Source organism: Corvus cornix, chromosome 2, assembly GCF_000738735.6.
Source record: "Corvus cornix cornix isolate S_Up_H32 chromosome 2, ASM73873v5, whole genome shotgun sequence".
In the NCBI taxonomy this organism is placed as follows: Eukaryota; Metazoa; Chordata; class Aves; order Passeriformes; family Corvidae; genus Corvus; species Corvus cornix.
In genome coordinates this window covers 107,426,229-107,446,309 of record NC_046333.1, presented here as the reverse complement: position 1 = coordinate 107,446,309, position 20,081 = coordinate 107,426,229, and the positions used below count along the sequence as shown (strand labels likewise).

Genomic DNA, 20,081 nt, shown 5'->3' with positions numbered 1-20,081 from the left:
AAACAAGAGGATAAAAACCCATGCAGTCTCCAACTTATCCTGAAAAGCATTGTGTCAATGGGCAGGCATCCAGCAATGGTGTTTGGTTGTTTTCTCAGAGTTAGATGGTTGCCATCTGGCATTGATAGTGAGATGGCGTTGTCATCAGTTTCTAGATGCAGGAAAGGAATGAATCCTCATCTGTTTCCTGTGGATAAGCAAGAGGTTGATAATCTAGTAAAATCTCTTTACCTTAAAGTAAGCCAGCTTGGAATTTGTTTATATAATATAGGCCAGCTCTAACTTTTGTGTTGTTGTAGTAAATTTTTTGAGAGAAGGCTGAAGATGTTAAGAAACTTAGTGCTTTGCAAGAATACCTTTAGAAAGATATTTTTCAAGGGGTTTATCGTATCTTTTTCTATAGTGCTACAGTAGTCAGTTTTACAGAAGGAAAAAACCTCAAGCATTGCCTCTGGAAAGGAATAGAAGAATTATTTGATGTAGAGTGATCTTTCAAATATTCTTTTAATATTTTTAAAGATGTTTTAGGTTAAGATCAGTATGATCACTGCAGAATAGTTATCTACATTTAAAACAAAAAGTGCAAAAACTGTACAGCACATCTCTTGAAAAAAATATTTACAACTTTCCCTGTTTAGAGATGAGGTAATACCATGGATAACTAGTCCATTTATTATCTGGCCAGCATTTCTGTTTCGTCTTTTCCTTGTAACTCATAAATCTTTCAGCTTTTACCATAAATGTTTATCATTTTTCCTGTTTCCAGTTTTTTACAAGTTGCTTTGTCTGTGATCGCCTCACAGTACAGGTTATGCTGTACTGAGGAAGTTCAGCTGGCCGAGGCCTTTGCAAAAAGGAAGAAATGGTGGGCAACCTCTTGAACTTAAAAAAAAAAAAGCTGTTCATGGCTGACCCTTGTGACACTTTCTCATTTTCCTTGATCCTGGCTGTTGGTTTGTTAGTTTGTTTTGAACATTTAATGATCCAGCTGCCAGCTTTCAGTAACTGAATTGTATCATTATTGGAGAAATCTGGTTGTACTGTATTAGAGAAAACATCACTCTTTATATTGTTATCCTGTTCCTCCCCTGTAATTTCTCCTATTATTGTTTAGAATAACACCCAAGTCTCTCTCAGAAATAGCCTTTAAAAGATTCCTGCGTTCAGAATCAACTTCAAAGGAAAAAATACCACAAACCTGGCAAAGCAGGGGGAATCTTTTCATTAAATATTAGGCATGTGGGTTGAGTGTATTAATTTTAAAGCATTCCTGTAATATTTTCTCCTTTCCTCTGATTCTTCAGATGCTCACATAATATGCAAATAATTTTACAATGGATACAAAAGAAACATTAAATATATTAAAATCTGCATTTTAATAAAGTTGTCAATGTATAATACATATCCTGCAACTGAGAAAGAATGATAAAAAAGCAATAAAAAGTTAATATAGGCACAGAACTATTTAATAACTTTTAATGTTTTACAGTATGATAAAAATAAATGTGGTCTTGAAACTGTTGGATATCAGTGTAAGAAATATCCTAGTCTGAGTTTAATGTTTTAGCTATTTGGGAGTAGCAGTCCTGTGTTATTCATATGCATTTCCTATCTCCTTTCAACTGCTGGGATTAAGCTTGTGGGCCTGTTTCTTTCTCATTTCAGACGGAGTGGATGTTGAGGATGACCCCTCTTGCTCATGGCCAGCATCATCGCCTTCTAGCAAGGACCAGACATCCCCAAGCCATGGAGAAGGCTGTGATTTTGGAGAAGAGGAAGGAGGCCCAGGGTTGCCCTATCCGTGCCAGTTCTGTGACAAGTCGTTCAGCCGCCTCAGCTACTTAAAGCACCACGAGCAAAGTCACAGTGACAAGCTCCCTTTCAAATGCACGTATTGCAGCCGTCTCTTCAAACACAAACGGAGCAGGGACCGCCACATAAAGCTTCATACAGGAGACAAGAAGTATCACTGCAGCGAGTGTGATGCGGCGTTCTCAAGGAGCGATCATCTTAAAATTCACTTAAAGACTCATACGTCCAACAAGCCATATAAGTGTGCCATTTGTAGACGTGGGTTCCTGTCATCTAGTTCACTGCATGGACACATGCAGGTTCACGAGAGGAACAAAGATGGCTCCCAGTCCGCTTCCCGGATGGAGGACTGGAAAATGAAGGACACTCAGAAATGCAGTCAGTGCGAAGAAGGCTTTGATTTTCCTGAAGATCTTCAGAAGCACATTGCAGAATGTCACCCTGAGTGTTCCCCTAATGAAGACCGATCTGCTCTTCAGTGTGTTTACTGTCATGAACTCTTTGTAGAGGAAACGTCCCTAGTAAATCACATGGAGCAGGCTCATAATGGTGAGAAGAAGAATTCATGCAGCATTTGCTCTGAGAACTTTCATACTGTGGAGGAGCTGTACAGCCACATGGACAGTCACCAGCAGCCAGAGTCGTGCAACCACAGCAACAGCCCATCTTTGGTAACTGTGGGGTACACCTCAGTCTCTAGCACTACTCCAGATTCGAATCTCTCAGTGGATAGCTCAACAATGGTGGAAACGGCACCTCCTATACCAAAAGGTCGTGGAAGGAAGAGGGCAGCTCAGCAAGTGCCAGATATCACTGGTCCTTCAAGTAAACAGGCAAAAGTTACTTATAGCTGCATTTACTGCAACAAACAGTTGTTTTCCAGCCTTGCAGTTTTGCAGATACACCTGAAAACTATGCATTTAGATAAACCCGAACAAGCCCATATCTGTCAGTATTGTTTGGAGGTATTGCCATCTCTCTACAATCTCAATGAACATCTTAAGCAAGTCCACGAAGCTCCAGACCCAGCACTGATTGTTTCTACCATGCCTGCCATGGTGTACCAGTGCAACTTCTGCTCTGAGGTGTTCAATGACCTCAACACCCTTCAGGAACACATCCGATGTTCTCATGGATTTGCCAATCCTGCTGCTAAGGACAGTAATGCGTTCTTTTGCCCCCATTGCTACATGGGATTTCTTACAGATTCTTCTCTGGAAGAGCATATTAGACAAGTCCATTGTGATCTTAGCAGTTCCCGTTTTGGTTCTCCTGTGCTCGGAACCCCAAAAGATCCAGTGGTGGAAGTGTATTCTTGTTCTTACTGTACCAATTCTCCAATATTTAATAGTGTTCTTAAACTGAACAAACATATCAAGGAGAACCATAAGAACATTCCTTTGGCGCTGAATTACATCCACAATGGGAAAAAGTCCAGAGCGATGAGTCCGTTATCTCCTGTAACCATTGAGCAGACCTCTTTAAAGATGATGCAGGCAGTTGGAGGTGCTCCTCCTCGTCCTGCTGGGGAATATATTTGTAATCAGTGTGGTGCTAAGTATACTTCCTTGGATGGTTTTCAGACTCATTTGAAAACACATCTTGACACTGTCCTGCCAAAACTGACCTGCCCTCAGTGCAACAAGGAATTTCCAAATCAGGAGTCACTGCTGAAGCATGTTACCATTCATTTCATGATCACCTCAACCTATTACATCTGTGAAAGCTGTGACAAGCAGTTCACTTCTGTGGATGACTTGCAGAAACACCTGCTGGACATGCATACATTCGTGTTCTTTCGCTGCACCTTGTGCCAAGAAGTTTTTGACTCCAAAGTCTCCATTCAGCTGCACTTGGCTGTGAAGCACAGCAATGAGAAGAAGGTATACAGATGTACATCTTGCAACTGGGATTTCCGCAATGAGACTGACCTACAGCTTCATGTGAAACACAACCACCTAGAGAACCAAGGCAAAGTGCACAAGTGCATCTTCTGTGGTGAATCCTTTGGTACGGAGGTGGAGCTGCAGTGCCACATCACTACGCACAGCAAGAAGTACAACTGCAAGTTCTGCAGCAAAGCTTTCCATGCTATCATCTTGCTGGAAAAGCACTTGAGGGAAAAACATTGTGTTTTTGAAACGAAAACTCCAAACTGTGGAACAAATGGGGCATCTGAGCAAGTTCAGAAAGAGGAAGTGGAACTCCAGACCTTGTTGACAAATAGCCAGGAGTCCCATAACAGCCACGATGGCAGTGAAGAAGATGTGGACACATCTGAGCCTATGTATGGCTGTGACATTTGCGGAGCAGCTTACACCATGGAGACTCTCTTGCAGAATCACCAGCTGCGAGACCACAACATTCGACCGGGAGAAAGCGCCATAGTGAAGAAAAAGGCTGAACTCATTAAAGGGAATTACAAGTGTAATGTGTGTTCTCGAACATTCTTCTCTGAAAATGGGCTTCGAGAGCACATGCAGACACACTTGGGACCAGTGAAACACTATATGTGCCCAATCTGTGGCGAGCGGTTTCCGTCTCTTCTGACTCTTACTGAACATAAGGTCACGCATAGTAAGAGCCTGGACACTGGAAACTGCAGGATTTGCAAGATGCCCCTCCAGAGTGAGGAGGAATTTTTAGAGCATTGCCAAATGCACCCTGACCTGAGGAACTCCTTGACAGGGTTCCGCTGTGTGGTGTGCATGCAGACAGTGACCTCCACGCTGGAACTGAAAATCCACGGCACGTTCCATATGCAGAAAACTGGAAATGGTTCTGCCGTGCAGTCCACGGGACGTGCACAGCATCTCCAGAAACTGTACAAGTGTGCATCTTGCCTGAAGGAATTCCGTTCGAAACAGGATTTAGTGAAACTTGACATCAATGGTCTGCCATATGGTCTGTGTGCTAGCTGTGTTAATCTCAGTAAAAGTGGTAGTCCAAGTGTCAACATCCCTTCAAGCAGTAACAGACAAGGCATGGGCCAAAATGAGAACTTGAGTTCTATTGAGAACAAAAGCAAGGCAGGGGGACTGAAGACTCGCTGTTCTAGTTGCAATGTAAAGTTTGAATCAGAAACTGAACTCCAAAACCATATTCAGTCAATCCACAGAGAGCTTGTTCCAGACAGCAACAGTACACAGCTGAAAACACCACAAGTATCTCCAATGCCTAGAATCAGCCCCTCCCAAACTGAAGAGGTAACCCTTTTTTCTTTGCTCTTGACACCTTCCATCCTTTTGGAAAAAATCCCCTTTTTTCAAGCTGTCTTGTCACTTGTCATGAAATGCTTAGGCTGATCCATGTTACATTTCCATCCACAGCCACTAGCTAGTAATTACTTGCTTCTTGATATGCCTTACATCTTGGATTGAATTTTGCGAAATAGGACTAATTCCAGTCTCCCTAGGATATTGTCTTCTGTATCACTGAGGAGTCCTATCTTCATGCCAGCACAACTGAGATCTGGAATCTTATCCTAGCTCCCATACGCATTGGAATCCCCAGCTAGGAGTTGTGCTTACGGCAGAGAGCATTAATGACAGAGGAGTAGACACAGTGAGCCAAAATGCTGGCATAAGGGGTTGATTTTTTAAAAAATATTTGTGAGCAACAAATTGAGGGTATTTTTGTTAATTGTGTTGTAGACTTTCATTTTCTCCTCTTACAGCATATTTTGATTAAGTAGAAGTGCAATGCTAGCCTAAGGTAAATTGGGAAATCAGTCCTTTGGATGCAATTGCTTGTTGTTTTTCTTTCCATTCGTGATGAAGAACATTTTGATGTCACTGAAACACCTAGTGCCTGATGACTGAAATTCCATCATGCAGCATAACTTAAAAAGTAAATATCAAACTCTCGAAAGATGTTATCTGCTTTCTCAGTCACCAGTAACCAAGTAATGACACCTGTATGTGGGGAGGTAGGGGGATCATGTACTGAGGGAAGGGAATATGTTTTGTCTTCAGAAATGTTACCATTAGAATGACTTAGAGGTAATATTTTAGGCATGATATCTTGCATTATGACCTCTTATAATTCAGGAAGCCTAAAAACACAGCTCAAACAAATTTTAAGAAATAGTAGCTTTTGTTTCAAGAAAGCTTTTAGCCTATAATAATATGAGCATGGTGCAACCCATTGCTGCGAATGCGTATGGATACCCTGTGGCTAGGGAGCTGCTGCTCTTCCATCACCTTCCTCACTCCCTGTTTGTGAGCCCATCTGTTGGGAAAGATATCTCTCAGCATGTCATCCAACACAGTTGTGCAAAGTGGAGGGCAGGAGGGAGGCAGAGAGGGAAGAGGGAGGATAAATAAGGATATGTGGACCAAGAGGTAAGTGTTTATGGAGCTTCTGAGAACACAGATGAAGATAGGCTGGGAGAAGGACACTGAGGTAGCACAGAACCTGGAGTGCCATGAAGAGAGAATTGGAGCTGAGAGTTCAGGATGAAGTACCAGGCAGGATGCACCTCCCAGGGAAAAGCCCTGTGCTTTCGTAACTTCTTCATCTCCAGTTTGCACATTGAATGGTGGTAAGAGATACCTGAGGAATGGGATGTGGTGTGGAATTTATGGAAGGCTGTTAGACTGAGAACGTGAGGTCTGAGGAAAACCTTCTTTTTAAAGAAGAGGAAGAGGAGTGGCTCTCATTATCTGTGTTTCAGGCCACTGGTGATCCCACTGCTGCTCAGTCAGAACCACAGGATTACCAGCTGTGTGTGTTTGATAGGTTCAGAGTTATTCTGGTTTCTGTTTCTGTCATCTTGCACCAAGTGACTACATGAAATCCCTCTTCCTAGTCATGTTGGAAGCCAATTCCTGCTGCCTCAAGCACAATCAGAATCATGTGTTAAGTCAGTCACCATGCTAAGATGTCACCAACTTGTCTTTCTCTTGCTTGTAAACTAGACATAAAGAGATTTGGGAGTCCTTTGTGGTGATGTAAGATCAGTTGCCTTGAGTGTCATTAGTTACCTGTACTCGGATCGGGTATAATCAGAGTTCTTAGTTGTACTTCTAATTGGCATCACATTCTTCTTCTTAATCCTTTTGATTTATATATAAAAGTATATTTAAGATGAAAAAGCTTTTTACAGATTTGTGCATAGCATTTGCATCCTTCAAATCACCATTTGCCACTCACCCTCATTCTGTGGATGTAAACTGAATTTTCAGTCTCTGTGGTTCTAGTGTCCACATAGTAATGTAGACTTTCAGATTCTTTTCTCATGGGAAGGCAAAGCTGTCAGATTCCTGACGGAGCATTAGTAGTTCTGGAAACCATAAATGCACATTTGTAAAATCCTGAAAGAGAATTTATTTTTCTAGCAGATATTACTGGTTTCAAATTGTAGTGATGCAAGCATTGTAGCAATGAGAATCAAAACTGAAAGTGGTAATGTGCAGATGTTTAAAACTATAGATTGGATGTCCAGACTGAGGGAAGTGAAAACATAAGCATATAACACAAACCGTAAAAACAAACTGGATTTTTAAAATTTGTTATTAGTCACTGGCTTTGATACTCCACTGGAAGGATGTTTCTTGAACTGAATGGGATGTCGAAGACAGCAACTTAAACGTGCAATTTTGGGGAAATTTTCAACAAAAAGTATTAATAAGATAAAGGAATGAAAGTTTCATTTGCATTATTGAGAGTTGCACGGTTTGAGATTTCAACCTATATATAAAGAATATTTCATTCCTAAGGCAAGAAAAATAGGTATCTTGCATATGTGAGATGAGTTGTCAGACCATTAATATTGCTGAATACCCCTTTTTACTCAGTAATAGATTTCAATGATAAGAATATTTGAAAATACCTTTTTAGGATAAAAGATAACACTGAAAGTGTCACTTCTAGCTCCTTTGCCGAGTATTCTCAAGGTTGAACTAGAAACCTTCCCTTTTTACTCTGTACCCAGTAATGTGATAGGGTGCAATTACCTTACCATGGTATAATGTCATCAGCTGAGCTGTCACCTGCTGAGCTCACCCCACTTGCTGAGTGAAAAATGTTGACTTGAATCATCTCCACTGAAAGTTACCTTCTGGTTGGGGTGGGAAATGATGAGCAATGCTCATCACTGGTTACAACTCAAGGAGCAGATCGGAACTCGTTAAGCCCATCACACTGCTGAGTCTAGTACCCCTAAGTTACCACACAGACTTAAACAGGCAGATTGTGGATATCTAGCTTTTGAAAGAGCTCTAAAATGTGTAAATCTGCAAGTTAATCTTTGGGCTTTAATGAGGTGCTGGATTCAGCTGGTTGTGGATTTCTTGTAAAGATTGTGAATCACACTGCAAGCACACTTTTAGACTAAGGTGATAGTTATTGTCTAAAAGCAGAGAACAAGGGGGGGATGCTGGTGAATTGGGAACTAGACCTTTTTCTGTTACTCATTTCCTTTGCTGACTTGGCCAAATCTGCTTGAACATCTCTGCTTCATTTTCCTTATTCAGAATATAAGTTAGATATTTCCTGAAAAGTGTGTTGTCATGCTTACTTTAAATACACTTTTTGTAAAGCACTTGGAAGATGAAATTCTGTTCAAGAAAAATTGTGTGGCCTTGACTCTTGTTCTTCCTTAATATGCTGTCATGCACCTAATGAGAGAACTCTTGACTCAGCAGAAAGTGTGCCCTCACTTCTTAAACTTCAAGAGTTCTGTACTTGCAGAATCACACCAGCCTAATTGTGCAATAAGTTATATTGTCCATTTCTTAGCTGGCAGGGGAGGAGGGAATGGACTCCAGCCACAGTTTAATGGTAAAACCTGAATTATGCCAGTGTATCCACATGTGCAATTGTGCTCAGTTTGAGATCCTGTTGGTAACTTTCAGAGTAGAAGCGTAATTGCTTCTGTATCACTTTGTTCCATGAATGTGAAGCTCATGTGAATACTGTATTACCTGTGGCAATGCAGACAGTACTTCATCAATAGTACAAAAGTGCTCTGGGTTTTCTGGTCCTGAGGAGAGGAGGAGCAGTGTGAGTACACGGCCAAATTATTTCAGGAGTGAAGATGCTTATTTAGGTGTGGCAAAAGACTTGCAGATACTCACTATAGCAGAGAGTATCAAAAATGCTGGACAAAGGAGAGAGCTTGCAACTGTCACACCAGCTGGAGAGCAGAATAAGTGAATCTGGGACTGCCCTTCTGTCCCGTTGTGGTTGTGCAGAGCTGTTTGCCAGAGTGGGCATGTCACAGCAAGGGACACCGGGTACATCACAACACTGTTCTAGAAGGAGCTGTGAAAGTGCAGGCTGACAATGAGCTTGCAGAGATGGGGTCACAAAATTCAGATGCTGTGGAGAGCTGTTGGCTCCTTGAAACTCAACTTCTCCGACCTCAGATGAATCCAGAAATAGTATCACCCTGGGAGAAAGAATGGAGCTCAGGTAGGTGTACTCTTCTATCATTATATTTTTTTTCTCTTTATTTATTCATGGGCCCTGAATCTACCTTTATTCTCTTACTATTCTTCCCCCCACTTCTCAAAACACTGCCAGACCCACAAAGACAGAAAATGGGAACTGCCTTTTGAAGTAGCTGGTTTATTTCAACAGCATGCACTGGCAGTCAGAGGCAGAAAGAAGAGAGAAAAGACTGTAAGCAACCCAGAAATGTTCCCAGATGCATGCTTTTGGCAGGGCAAGCAATAGCATTTTAGCAATATAAATCACAGTGCTTTTAACTGAAAAAATGCACTGAAATCAATATTCATGCATTTAATTGAAATACATAAAGAAATTAAAATAATCCTCCTCATCAGCAATCCAAGCTGATCATTCTGACTACAGGATTTTTATGAATAAGCACATAAACTTGTAATGTAAACATAAGTAGTGCCTTGGGTTTCCTGTCAGTGAATCCAGGCCCAGAACAAGTGATTTTCATGCCGTATTTTGGATCCAGGGACAGAAAAGGTAAAGAAGGTTTGTTGCTGGCACAAAGATTTGGCTTTGAAATAGTTTGTGGAACTAATCTGTGACAAACATATTTTCTGCTTCTGGAGTTTCAAAATGAGCTCACTAAAAATACCATTTTTGTCTTCTGGCATCTTTTTAACATTCCTTTCAGGAAAGTATTATTTAAAGTGTGACCATATATATTCTTAGGATGGGCTAGCCTGGGGTTTTTGCCAGTAGGCCACCTCTACTTCACACTATGCTTTAATTTCTGGTAGTGCCACTACCGTGAAGTGGCTGATAAGATCCAGCTTAAGCATTTCTCTTCTCTTTGCCTTAACAGTTTTGGTAGTGAGCTATCAGAGTCCTCTTTGAATTTTACAAGGATAGTATTATTGTTATCCTGTTGCTATAAATCCTACCAAAGTTAAGCTTCAAACTTCCAACCTCACCATGAGTTCAGTCTGTGAAAGGAAGGCCGTATGTTGGCTGGGAGCTGCTGAACAGAAGCAAGGGGGATAATTGTAGTGAGTTTTCTTAGTTTCCTGTCCACTGATCATTAAAATCTAATGCTGTTTGTCTGTCTTGTTATTTGTCAGAGGCTTCAGCTGGGGAATTTGGAGAGGCATCTTCTTCACACCTGTGGAAAACTTTGCATGAGAGGATGAAAGGATAACATGTCCTCCAAAATTTTCAAGAGCACTAAACCAAGGTTTCCGTAAAACGTACCGGGGTTGGGGGGTGGAATGCGTGCTTGAAGAAATGCAGAAGAACTGGAGAGGGACACAGGAATGTGGATGAAGTCCTTAAGGATCTCTAGAGAGGGCAAATACAGATTCAGCAAAGCTTTATAAGACAAAACATCCATGAGATGTATACTCCTACAGCTGAGCTGTGCAGCGCACTATCCTCTTGGGGCTTTTCCTGTACTCGTACCTGCTGGCCAGCTGACTGGTGTAGCATGCCACAATTTCTGCACAGCTACAGAGGAATATCACAGTAGTGATGAGTATTTGTATTCTGACCTCAGAATTGGGTAGAAATTAAGAGATTTCACACATTTTTCTAGCCTGATCATCTTTAGGAACAAGACACAGAAAATCATGGCATACCTCTATTTGTCTGCTGGTTTGCATACCTCTAGAGGATTCTCTCACTTCCACCTCTTATTTTTGGACTACTCTTGGCCAATTTCAAGAAAAATTTAATAGACTAATAGTAATCTCAAATCCTATGAAGTTGTTACAACGTTTGGGAAGAGAGGTGATCCAGCAGGTGATAGAATCCACATAGGAAAGAGGCCTTTAAGAGATCCGAACCAGGAAGATGGCTGTAGCTGAAGTTTATACCTGTTTCTTTTGCAAAAGTCAAGCAAACACAAGAAATGAAGTTATAGGAGGAAACTATGATCTGTTCTTTGTGATACTCACAGGCCAGCTTCTTAAGTGACTGTACATGAGAACTGTTTTTCACCACTACTCAATAAAGTTGTTATATATGATGTGTGTATTACTTTGTCTCATACAACAAACGTAACACCCAGATTTGTTACTCTGTCATGAGGGAAATAAAATGGGCTAACAGTTAATTTAAGATGGGTATGTAGCCCTAGTACTGCTTGTTTCACGAAGTTGTACAAAATGAACATAAACAAACCACCTGACATGTAGTGTCTTGTTAAAGGATACTCTTCTTTGACCTGCCATAGCTTTGTGATAGCACGTAGTTGATCTTATGGTGGTTCAAAACTATGAGGTACCTTTTTCTCCTGCCAAAGCCATCTCCATCTTTCATTTATATCGTTTCCTGCATTGTATAACAAATTATTGGATAAATATGACCTGTACTATTTTATACAGGGTATTTTGCTGGGTATGCCAGCAGAGATGTGTCTCCTGCTAGCATCCACCCGCACCGTGTGACATTCTAGGACAAGAAGCAGAGGGCTCAAATGGACACACAGGAGGTTCCCTCTGAACATCAGGAAACACTGTGAGGGCAACCGAGCCCTGGCACAGGTTACCCAGACAGGTTGTGTATCCTTTGAGATACTTACAAGTCATCTGGACATGGTCTGGCTCTAGGTGACCCTTCTGGAAAAGGAGGACTGGACCAGAGGATCCCGATCAGAGATCAGCCTCATGCATTTTATTCTTCTGTGGTTTCTACCCATCCTTTGGGCCCATCTAGCAGATGTATGTTGATGTTATCCTGTTCTTCCTTGGTGGCTACACCTTTGTTGCTGGTATATGGCTCCATAAGTCAGTGAATAAAAGGGCAGGGCCTTCCTTGATATTGAGCATCTCAGTACAGTCCTACCAATAATAATGTGCACTTCTAGGAATCATTTTTAATGCCTGTGAAATGCCTTTGAAGAGTGTCTTAGAAATACAACCACTTAGAAATGCAGCCATTTCAAAGTTACTTGCTCCTTGTGTACTCAAAAACAAGGTGGGAGGTAGAAGAGAAGGGAGCTATTTATCCCCTTTGATCATATGTCCACAGTTTTGGTGTCCTGTGTTGGGATACATTTCCTCTGGTTTTTGCTTATTATTCAGATATTTTTCAGCAGTCTATCTAAAAAGGTACACCTAATGGCTTTTCATATCTGAAAAGCCACCTCTTCCTCTCTACATTTTCCAGTAGGAAACAGGGGGTTCACCAACAAAGAAAGATCTGAGACTTCAAACTTTCAGATTTCCTTCTGTGTTGGCTTTGCCACTGCTACAACAGTCCTCTTGGTTTGTGCTCTGATGGCTGGAATCGGTTTAGGACCAACCTATAGGAACATGGCTGTCTGCTTACAAATCCTTGCAACCATCACTGACAGTGGCCAACTTGCAACTGATCATGTTCTGCTGCTTGGTGCTTCTCTCACAGGCCTAGGCAGGGAATGTCTGGATCACCTGGTGATTTTCCTGAACTATCAGCCATAGTTGCTCATTTCTCTTATGCTCCCTGCTTCTCAGCTGGTTTGTATGATGATGGTTGAGTGGTTGAAGTCCTTCAAACCTAGAAGTATGGCATTCTGCTTCTGAAACAAATTCTGCAATCTTTTTTTTCAGATAGGGAAATGGTAGACTCCATGTAAAAAGATGTTAACTTATTACAGGATGTACCTAAGAGGAACTGCTGGTATTTTAAGAATTAATGTGAAAGTAAAAGATTATGAAATAGGACAGAGGCAATTCTGTGAAGTTCCCTTAATTCCCTTTGAGGAGAGCAAATATGTCTTCACAGGAAAAAACCCAGTTAGACACAAATCATTGTGGATAGTGTTGAAGAGTGGCTCAGCAGAGTGCTTGTTTTGCTGGTACACCACTTCCTTGGGCAGCTGCACTGCCTCAGCAGAGGTTTTTCAACTGGGCACACAGTCAAGCATCATTGCAATGTCAGCAGCTGTGTGCCAGCTCAGATGCTACGAGTATATTTGTTAATGTTGATGTGGCCTAAGTGTATCCATAGAGGGTAGTACTAAAATCACAGCAGTATGATTGTAGGACTCTGTTCATGGCATATTTTGTAGTGCCTTTGTAAAACCCCAATCTTGCCTGTGTTATCGTGTGAAGCCTTCGTTTGTGAAGTCCCATTGACTTCCCCAAGTGCAGAGCTAATTGCATGAGAAGGATCTAAGGGGTTTACTCCTCTTGATACTTCAATGAAAATTAATTTCTTATATATTATGTATGAGTAATATATTTCTGTTTGTACATTAATATTAATGTTGCATATTTTTGAGCACAAGTTCTATTCTGTAGGATTAAATTATCTTGGTAAGTAATAGTGCAGGATTCAGTTTGAGTTGAAAGTGGACAATTAAGGGCAGGGGGAGTGTCCTGGGTTACACTTTGGAAAGTGAAATTAATCAGCATTAATTCTCAATAGAGTGGGAGAAAAACTGTTGTAGTGTTTAAATTTAAAAAAAAAATGTATATAAAAAGCTCCTGATTTTGCCTTTCTGTTAAAATCCAGAGAGCTTTTACAAAATCTGTGATGGAGAAAAGAGACAAGAGTATTCTCTTGTGCATACTTGCAAACTATTAATTTTATTGGGCTACATCTGTTGCTGATTGTTGGTGAAGAAAGTAGTGGCTTTATTGAATGACAGTCTGTCTCAGTATGCCTTTTTTTTAAAACAAAGCAAAAAAAAAAAAACTTTAAAAAGGAAAAAATATCAGCTTACTCAGAATATCGGCTTTTTGAGTCTCAGACCTGCCAAGTCAAGCTCTACTGCCTGTGCTTTGATGCCACGTCATCTGCAGAATTATCGGTGTGGCATTGGTCATAGTTCCTCCTTAATGTCTGTAGCCACACAGCAGCTCTGACACAGATACTGAGTGTTGGGATGCCTCTGGATGGGTTAACTTTGGTTTTAAGTGCAATGCAAGGAGACAGAAAGGGGCGGGGATGCTCACAGAAAGGTCAGTTGCTAACAAAGCCCCAAATTCCTGAGCACTGTTCACTAGTCAGAGACTCAGCCTCTCCCAGGATCAGGCCCTCAGACAGAAAGACAGAAAGGAGCATATTTGCTTTTTAGATCCCAAATCAAATTCACGGTACTTTAAGCCATTTGTATTCCTAAACTATGTAAGCCTGATATGAAGTAATTGAGAGAGAAAATAAATATACAACCATGTGCTGCCAGATTTTAGAGTTACTTTTCTGACAGGTATTTCACTTCAGTACTGAGTTTGAAAGACCTAGAGAGAGTAAAAGGATTAGAGATCTCAAAGGGAAGAGATGCAGTTTTTAAATGTGGTAAGATGTGTTTTTTTCGGTGTGGGGATGTGAGACATTGCAAGCTAATGCTCTTCATCAACCAGGGTAGGGAAAGGTTTATAACTGAGACATTGAAGACAGACATGATTAAATGCAGAATCCAGAATAAAGGTAAAACACAGAATAGCAGACCATGAATTCAAGCAGAATAGAGAAGGAAGAACTGCTAACATGAACATTTGTATTTCTGACTCAATATATTTTGTGTTTGCAGTAAGTAACCGTAATCAAAGAAATGAGAAGAAATTATGTTTCTTTCCATTTTTCATTTTGCTTACCTTATGGGGTTGATTGTATTCTTTCTCTAGGCATGTACACTCAGACCCTGTTATAATTTAAGGCCAGGCTAAACAAAAACAGAACAGAAAAATCCTCCTAAAATCGCAATGAACGTGTTTCTAAAAGTAAACAGGAAATACTAATTAAAGGGGTTTGTGTGAGCAATTACAAGAGTTGGCAATTAGTCAATTAAAACAAAAAAGCAAGATGACAGTGCCCCATAAGCAAGATAAATAGCTAACAATGCACTGAAACTGGCTAACATATGCTTAGTTTTTTAAGAGCTTAAACGTTGACAAAATAAGCATCCAGGAAGATAGAAACTAAATCCTCAATTAAGGTACTGTCAAAATTAGTGCGAACTCGGATGAAAAATGGCTACATGGACAAAGCTAGCACCATGGTTGCTCTTGTGTATGATGAAGGGCCAAGCACACTGCTAATGCTTAATAAAATAATGATGTCCAAAAATCAGCTGGCAGCATTAAGAGTTAGCACTGGTAAATTGCTGTAGTTAGTGTGCAACTTTTAAATGTTTCAGCTTGGTTTTTTTCATATGATTTGTCGGCCACTGTTCGCTTTCTCTTGTCAGGTTACTCTTCTGTTGGTTTAAAAGGTTGACCTAACTCCACTGTTTATGTGACGGAAACTGAGTGAATGACTGGTATGGGAGAAGGGAGTTAGAGGATGTGAGAGGTGTGGCATCACTCTTTTGGCAACAGCAGGTTGTCTCAGCTGTGTTATTGATCCATACACTTAGTCTGTGCTAAAACTGAGGAGAAAAAGCCTTGAAAGTCTCCCTTCAATAGTGTGACAAGAGAAAATAATGTAATTAGGTGTAAACAGGAGGTTATTGGTGGGGTAACACGTACACATCAAAACCATTTTTGATAGGGCACAGAAGTGTGAAAGGAGAATAGAACAAATGAGGGATGCCTGCAAGCCTAAGACTGTAGATACCACGCATTAGAAGTTATGAGTGATATTTTGGTTACTTCATGTAGGGAATAAGTATTCAGTTAAAAGGGGCATGGGTGCAAGGGATCCACAAATGGTATATGTAATCAAGGAAACCAGTACTGTTAAACAAATGCTTCGTCGTGGAGCAAGTGGCATATCCTCCCCATGGAGAAGAATGAAGTACAGATTAGAGGTAATATAATGGAGCATAATATACGATAAAAGACTTACAAAAATATCCATTCCAAAATTCTCAGTGAAAGGAGCTGGAGATAAAAGGAAACATTAAGCAGATAAATTTGCGATCTTTAAGAAGAAGTATCAACAGCCTGGGAAAAGGCCACTAAACAAACATTTAATAGGGAATATAAGGATTACACATGAAGTTACTGGTTTGTGAGCTTGATTTAAACAGTGAGGAACAGAAGAGGAAGGCTGATCAAAGACATGATAGGAGAAAGTTTGGATTTAATGAAGGATAGAGGGCAAAGATTCACAGAGGGAGGATCATGCTTAAAATTTTCAATAAAGAGTATTTTGAGAGAGTAGCCACAAGTGCTGACAGAGAAGCCTATAAACATGATTTACCAGGATTTTAGCAAAGCTTTTGAAGCAGTATAGCACAAAAGACTAATCTGTTGGGTGAATAAGTACGGCATAGGGAGAGATACTTTCTTTGATTAAAAAAGAAAAGAAACATGATCTTGGGTATGGAAAGCATAGGAGTCTCGTGAATTGAAGCAGGTTGGTTTGGAGGGGTGTAAATAATGGAAAGCCTTAAGAATCATTATTTGCACCAGTTTTGTTGAACTTATGCAGCATATCAGTAGTCTGGAAGAAAGAATAAGTAGTAAGGTGATGAAATTCCCTGATAGTACAAAACTGGGGAAATGTCAGAACAAAATAGGCAGGTGATAAAATACTGAATGATTTTGACAAGGAGGTGGAGCATGAGTCAATAAGTAGCATATGCAGTTCATTTTCAAGTAATATAATGAGGCTAGGGAATAGAAAAAAAAGAATGTATCAGTACCTCAGACAATAACAGGGCCCAAAAGTCTACACAGAAGAATTTTCTGCATACTTTTGAAGCATTTCTGAATGGAACTGTAAATCCTCTAGTAGTGTGGCTATTAGTTGTTTTGCTTTCTTTATAACAACAGAGCAAATAAAACTCTGTGCACAGAATTGAAGTACCAACTGAAAGTTCATTTTCCTGGACTATTTATAAAAGCAGCGAAGTCTCGTTTCACATGACATTGACACTCTGGGCACCTTTATAGAAAAGAAATTCAGAAAACTGCAAAGTGGTAAGTGAGGATTGGGACAATAATTAAAGGTCTAGGTGACATTAATTATTCAAAAGGTTAGGGAGACACATGCATATGCCCAATCCAAAGCTCTTTAAATGAAGTCACAGAGAAGCTTTGAATGCTAGAAGGCTTTCAGCTGGTTATGAAAACAAGAATGCAACAGGCACCCAATGCTCTTGTGAGACATTCATCCAAGCAGTTACTCTTCTACAATGATTTTGAATGGCCCCAGGAATGACTTGGGCCTCAGATTTACACTCAGCATGTAGAAGACAAATTGGCACTTAGGTTCTTGACAGGAGGGGGTTCAGTGAAGGATTATGGGCTTGTTTATTGGAGAGTTTTTATTAAAAGATGAGCTGATGTTAATAATAATAGTAACAATAAAAAAATAAAAGGAAAAAGTTAAACCACTTTCTTGATCCTATGTGCCTTTCTCCTCTGGAACAAATCTTTGGGAGTTTTTGCAAGACAGCACAGTTTAGAATGCATTGCGCCTTCTCCATTTGCTAAACTGGTCCTGTCTGAGTCCATACAGAAATGCACTGGCAAGAGCTTTCTGTGGCCCACCCTTGCTGATTTGAAATTACTCTCTTACAGGAAATATGTGTCAGCTTTTTTCTGTGTTTGTAGGGAAGAATGACAATATTGTCTCCGCAGGAGACTGGCAGGTGTCCTTTGGGAAAAGCAGTTGTGGCAGGTTAGGGTGTAAGTGCCCTTAGCTGTTCACTCTTCACTGTTGTGTGGAGCAGATATGCTCAGGGCTGTGAGTTGGGGCGGCAGGGCCTGGGGTGCCTGCTCAGTCCTGCTGAGTCCTCCACATGCTGGTGGTTTGGGCAGAGGGGCAAGGGAGCTCAGCAAGAGTTCCCTGCTGCAAACAGCTGCAGCTGGACAAGGCAAGGATGGCCTTGCCCTGAGCTCCTTTCTGTTTAGAGCTATCTTGCATTGCAAAGGCTGGAGACACTCGAGAGAAATTCAGATGCCTCCTTGAGTCACAATCCAGTTTTCCTTCTGTGGTGTATCACACCAGTGCTGCAAGGCTTCTTTCCTTCCTATCCAGACAAGGGGCATGGAGCTGCAAAACCTCAGGGTTCATTTCTGTCTTATTCCTCCAAGTTTCCCCTTTTTGGGAACACAGTGTGAGGAGGGGCTGGGTCTTCCCCCAGATCTCACCCTAGCAGGGAATTGGGACTAGCCATGAAGCACATCAGGACCCAGGAACTCTTGTGAGCAGTTATGAGTCCCATGGTTCTGACAAAGCTTGTGAGACTAATATGTAACTTGCAGTGAACAAGGACTTGCTTAGAATGTGAAACATATGGAAATAAGTATGTGGGTTTTGTTCAACATCGTGTGAAAGTGACTGGGTTTGATCACTTTGAAAATCTAGGAGTAAGTGGAATTTACTGAGTACGCTTTTAAAATAATAACCCTGCACAAGTTTAGACACTTTGAGATGAGTGTGTGTTGAGCTAATAAAAGTTGATGTCAACATTTTAGAATATGTTTGAAAACAATAAAGAACTAGTGCTTGATCAAGCAGCAGTCACAAAAACAATCTTCCCTTCATGATAAAAAGGAAAACTCTGTGTGTGATTCTGCAAATATGTCAGATCATTTTGAACAGGCTAGTAAGTGGTAGTAAATTATTATTTTTTGTTGTTGTCAAATCACTTTACTTTTTAGCATTTGACTTCAAAAAATCCCCAACCTTTGTATGTGTTGTCTTTATGTACATCAGTCATAATTTTGCTGACAATTCTTGACATGCACTCTGCATTGCTCTGCTAACAAGAGAAAAGACCAGCCATTACATTTATGTTTCTTTGTTTTTCAACAAAGTCACATATCAGGAATAATGCTAGGGGTATGCTAATAAACAATACATAGTGCCAGTCATCAGGGAGTAAGAAATATTTTCTAACTAGTTCTAAAGGGAAACAATGTTTTAAAAAAAGGGAGAGTGATTGTTATTTATGCAATACTGTTGTTCTATATGTCAGCATCAAAAAGCATCTTGTAAAGAGCTTAGCATAATAAATCGTTGATCGTGACTGTCATTATTTAGAGGTCTTTGATAGACCTAGATGTAGTGCAGTAAGGTTAAATTTACCAACATATAATAGGAAATCCTTATTTCCTGAATCTGATTTTCTACCAATGTTACCAGTATTGTCACAAGAACAAAAAAAAAAAAAGAGAAAAAGTATTTTATCTTTAAAAGCAGCTGGCTTTACAAACCATAACAATAACACTAAGTCAAAGCAGATCTGTTTTCTGGGTGCCCATTGATTTTTGGTTGTCTACATAATGATTTAACTTGGTTACATTTCGAAAAACTAAGGTTCATTTAAACGACAAACAGCAAAAAAGGCTTATGATTGTTTCCACTGAGAAGAGACGCAGCACATTTTATTGTCATCGAGAAAATTAAAATAGCCTCTGTGTATGCGAAGCAATGGGAGATGTGTAAAGAGGAGCCCACAGGAACACTTAATTTCAGAGTTGACTTTGATTAGTCACTAATTTTTCTGTTAACTTGGTAAGGCAAAACAACGTATGTTTGAAAAGTCTTTATATTCCTGCCTACAGGCCTGAAATAGGAAGATACTTAATAAATGGGCACTTCATCTGTCTGGGACAGGGCATCTAAATTTAGATGCTGATAAAAAATCCAGCAAGTCTTTATTACTGTTTGGAGTTAGGTAAAAAAAGCCACCACCTTTTAAAAAATATAATTGATAATACCAGCTGCATAAAACTCTTCACAAGTTAAATATATACAAGAGAGGCTGTATTTCTGATGCATGTTATCCAGTGAACCCTACTTCTTCCACAACTAATATACAGGAAATCTACAATTTAATACATCTGTGCCAGCTTCTTGTGACTTTACATTCTTTAAAAAATATGTGTTTTTCTGTGTTTTTTTCTTCTTTTTGCTGATGTAGGCAAGGTGCCTGTGGCTGTACAGAAAGATCTGTGTCTCTTGAGTTACTGCCTTGATGTGGC

The 20,081-nt window shown here is 40.2% G+C and overlaps 1 protein-coding gene and 1 long non-coding RNA gene across 11 annotated transcripts in view; both read left to right on the top strand.

The window, feature by feature from the left end:
• The window catches only part of ZNF521 (zinc finger protein 521), a 229,987-nt gene that overhangs the window by 91,528 nt on the left and 118,378 nt on the right, over positions 1-20,081 (top strand). For all 10 annotated transcript variants that reach the window (XM_039548429.1, XM_039548435.1, XM_039548430.1 and 7 more), the window contains one exon: positions 1,666-5,018. In XM_039548429.1, coding sequence (XP_039404363.1) covers positions 1,666-5,018 — 3,353 coding nt within the window. The remainder of the gene's footprint in view (positions 1-1,665; positions 5,019-20,081) is intronic.
• LOC109144205 lies at positions 5,026-11,239 on the top strand. The gene is made up of 2 exons (XR_002044806.3): positions 5,026-9,228; positions 10,338-11,239. It is a non-coding gene; the product is annotated as an uncharacterized LOC109144205 (long non-coding RNA).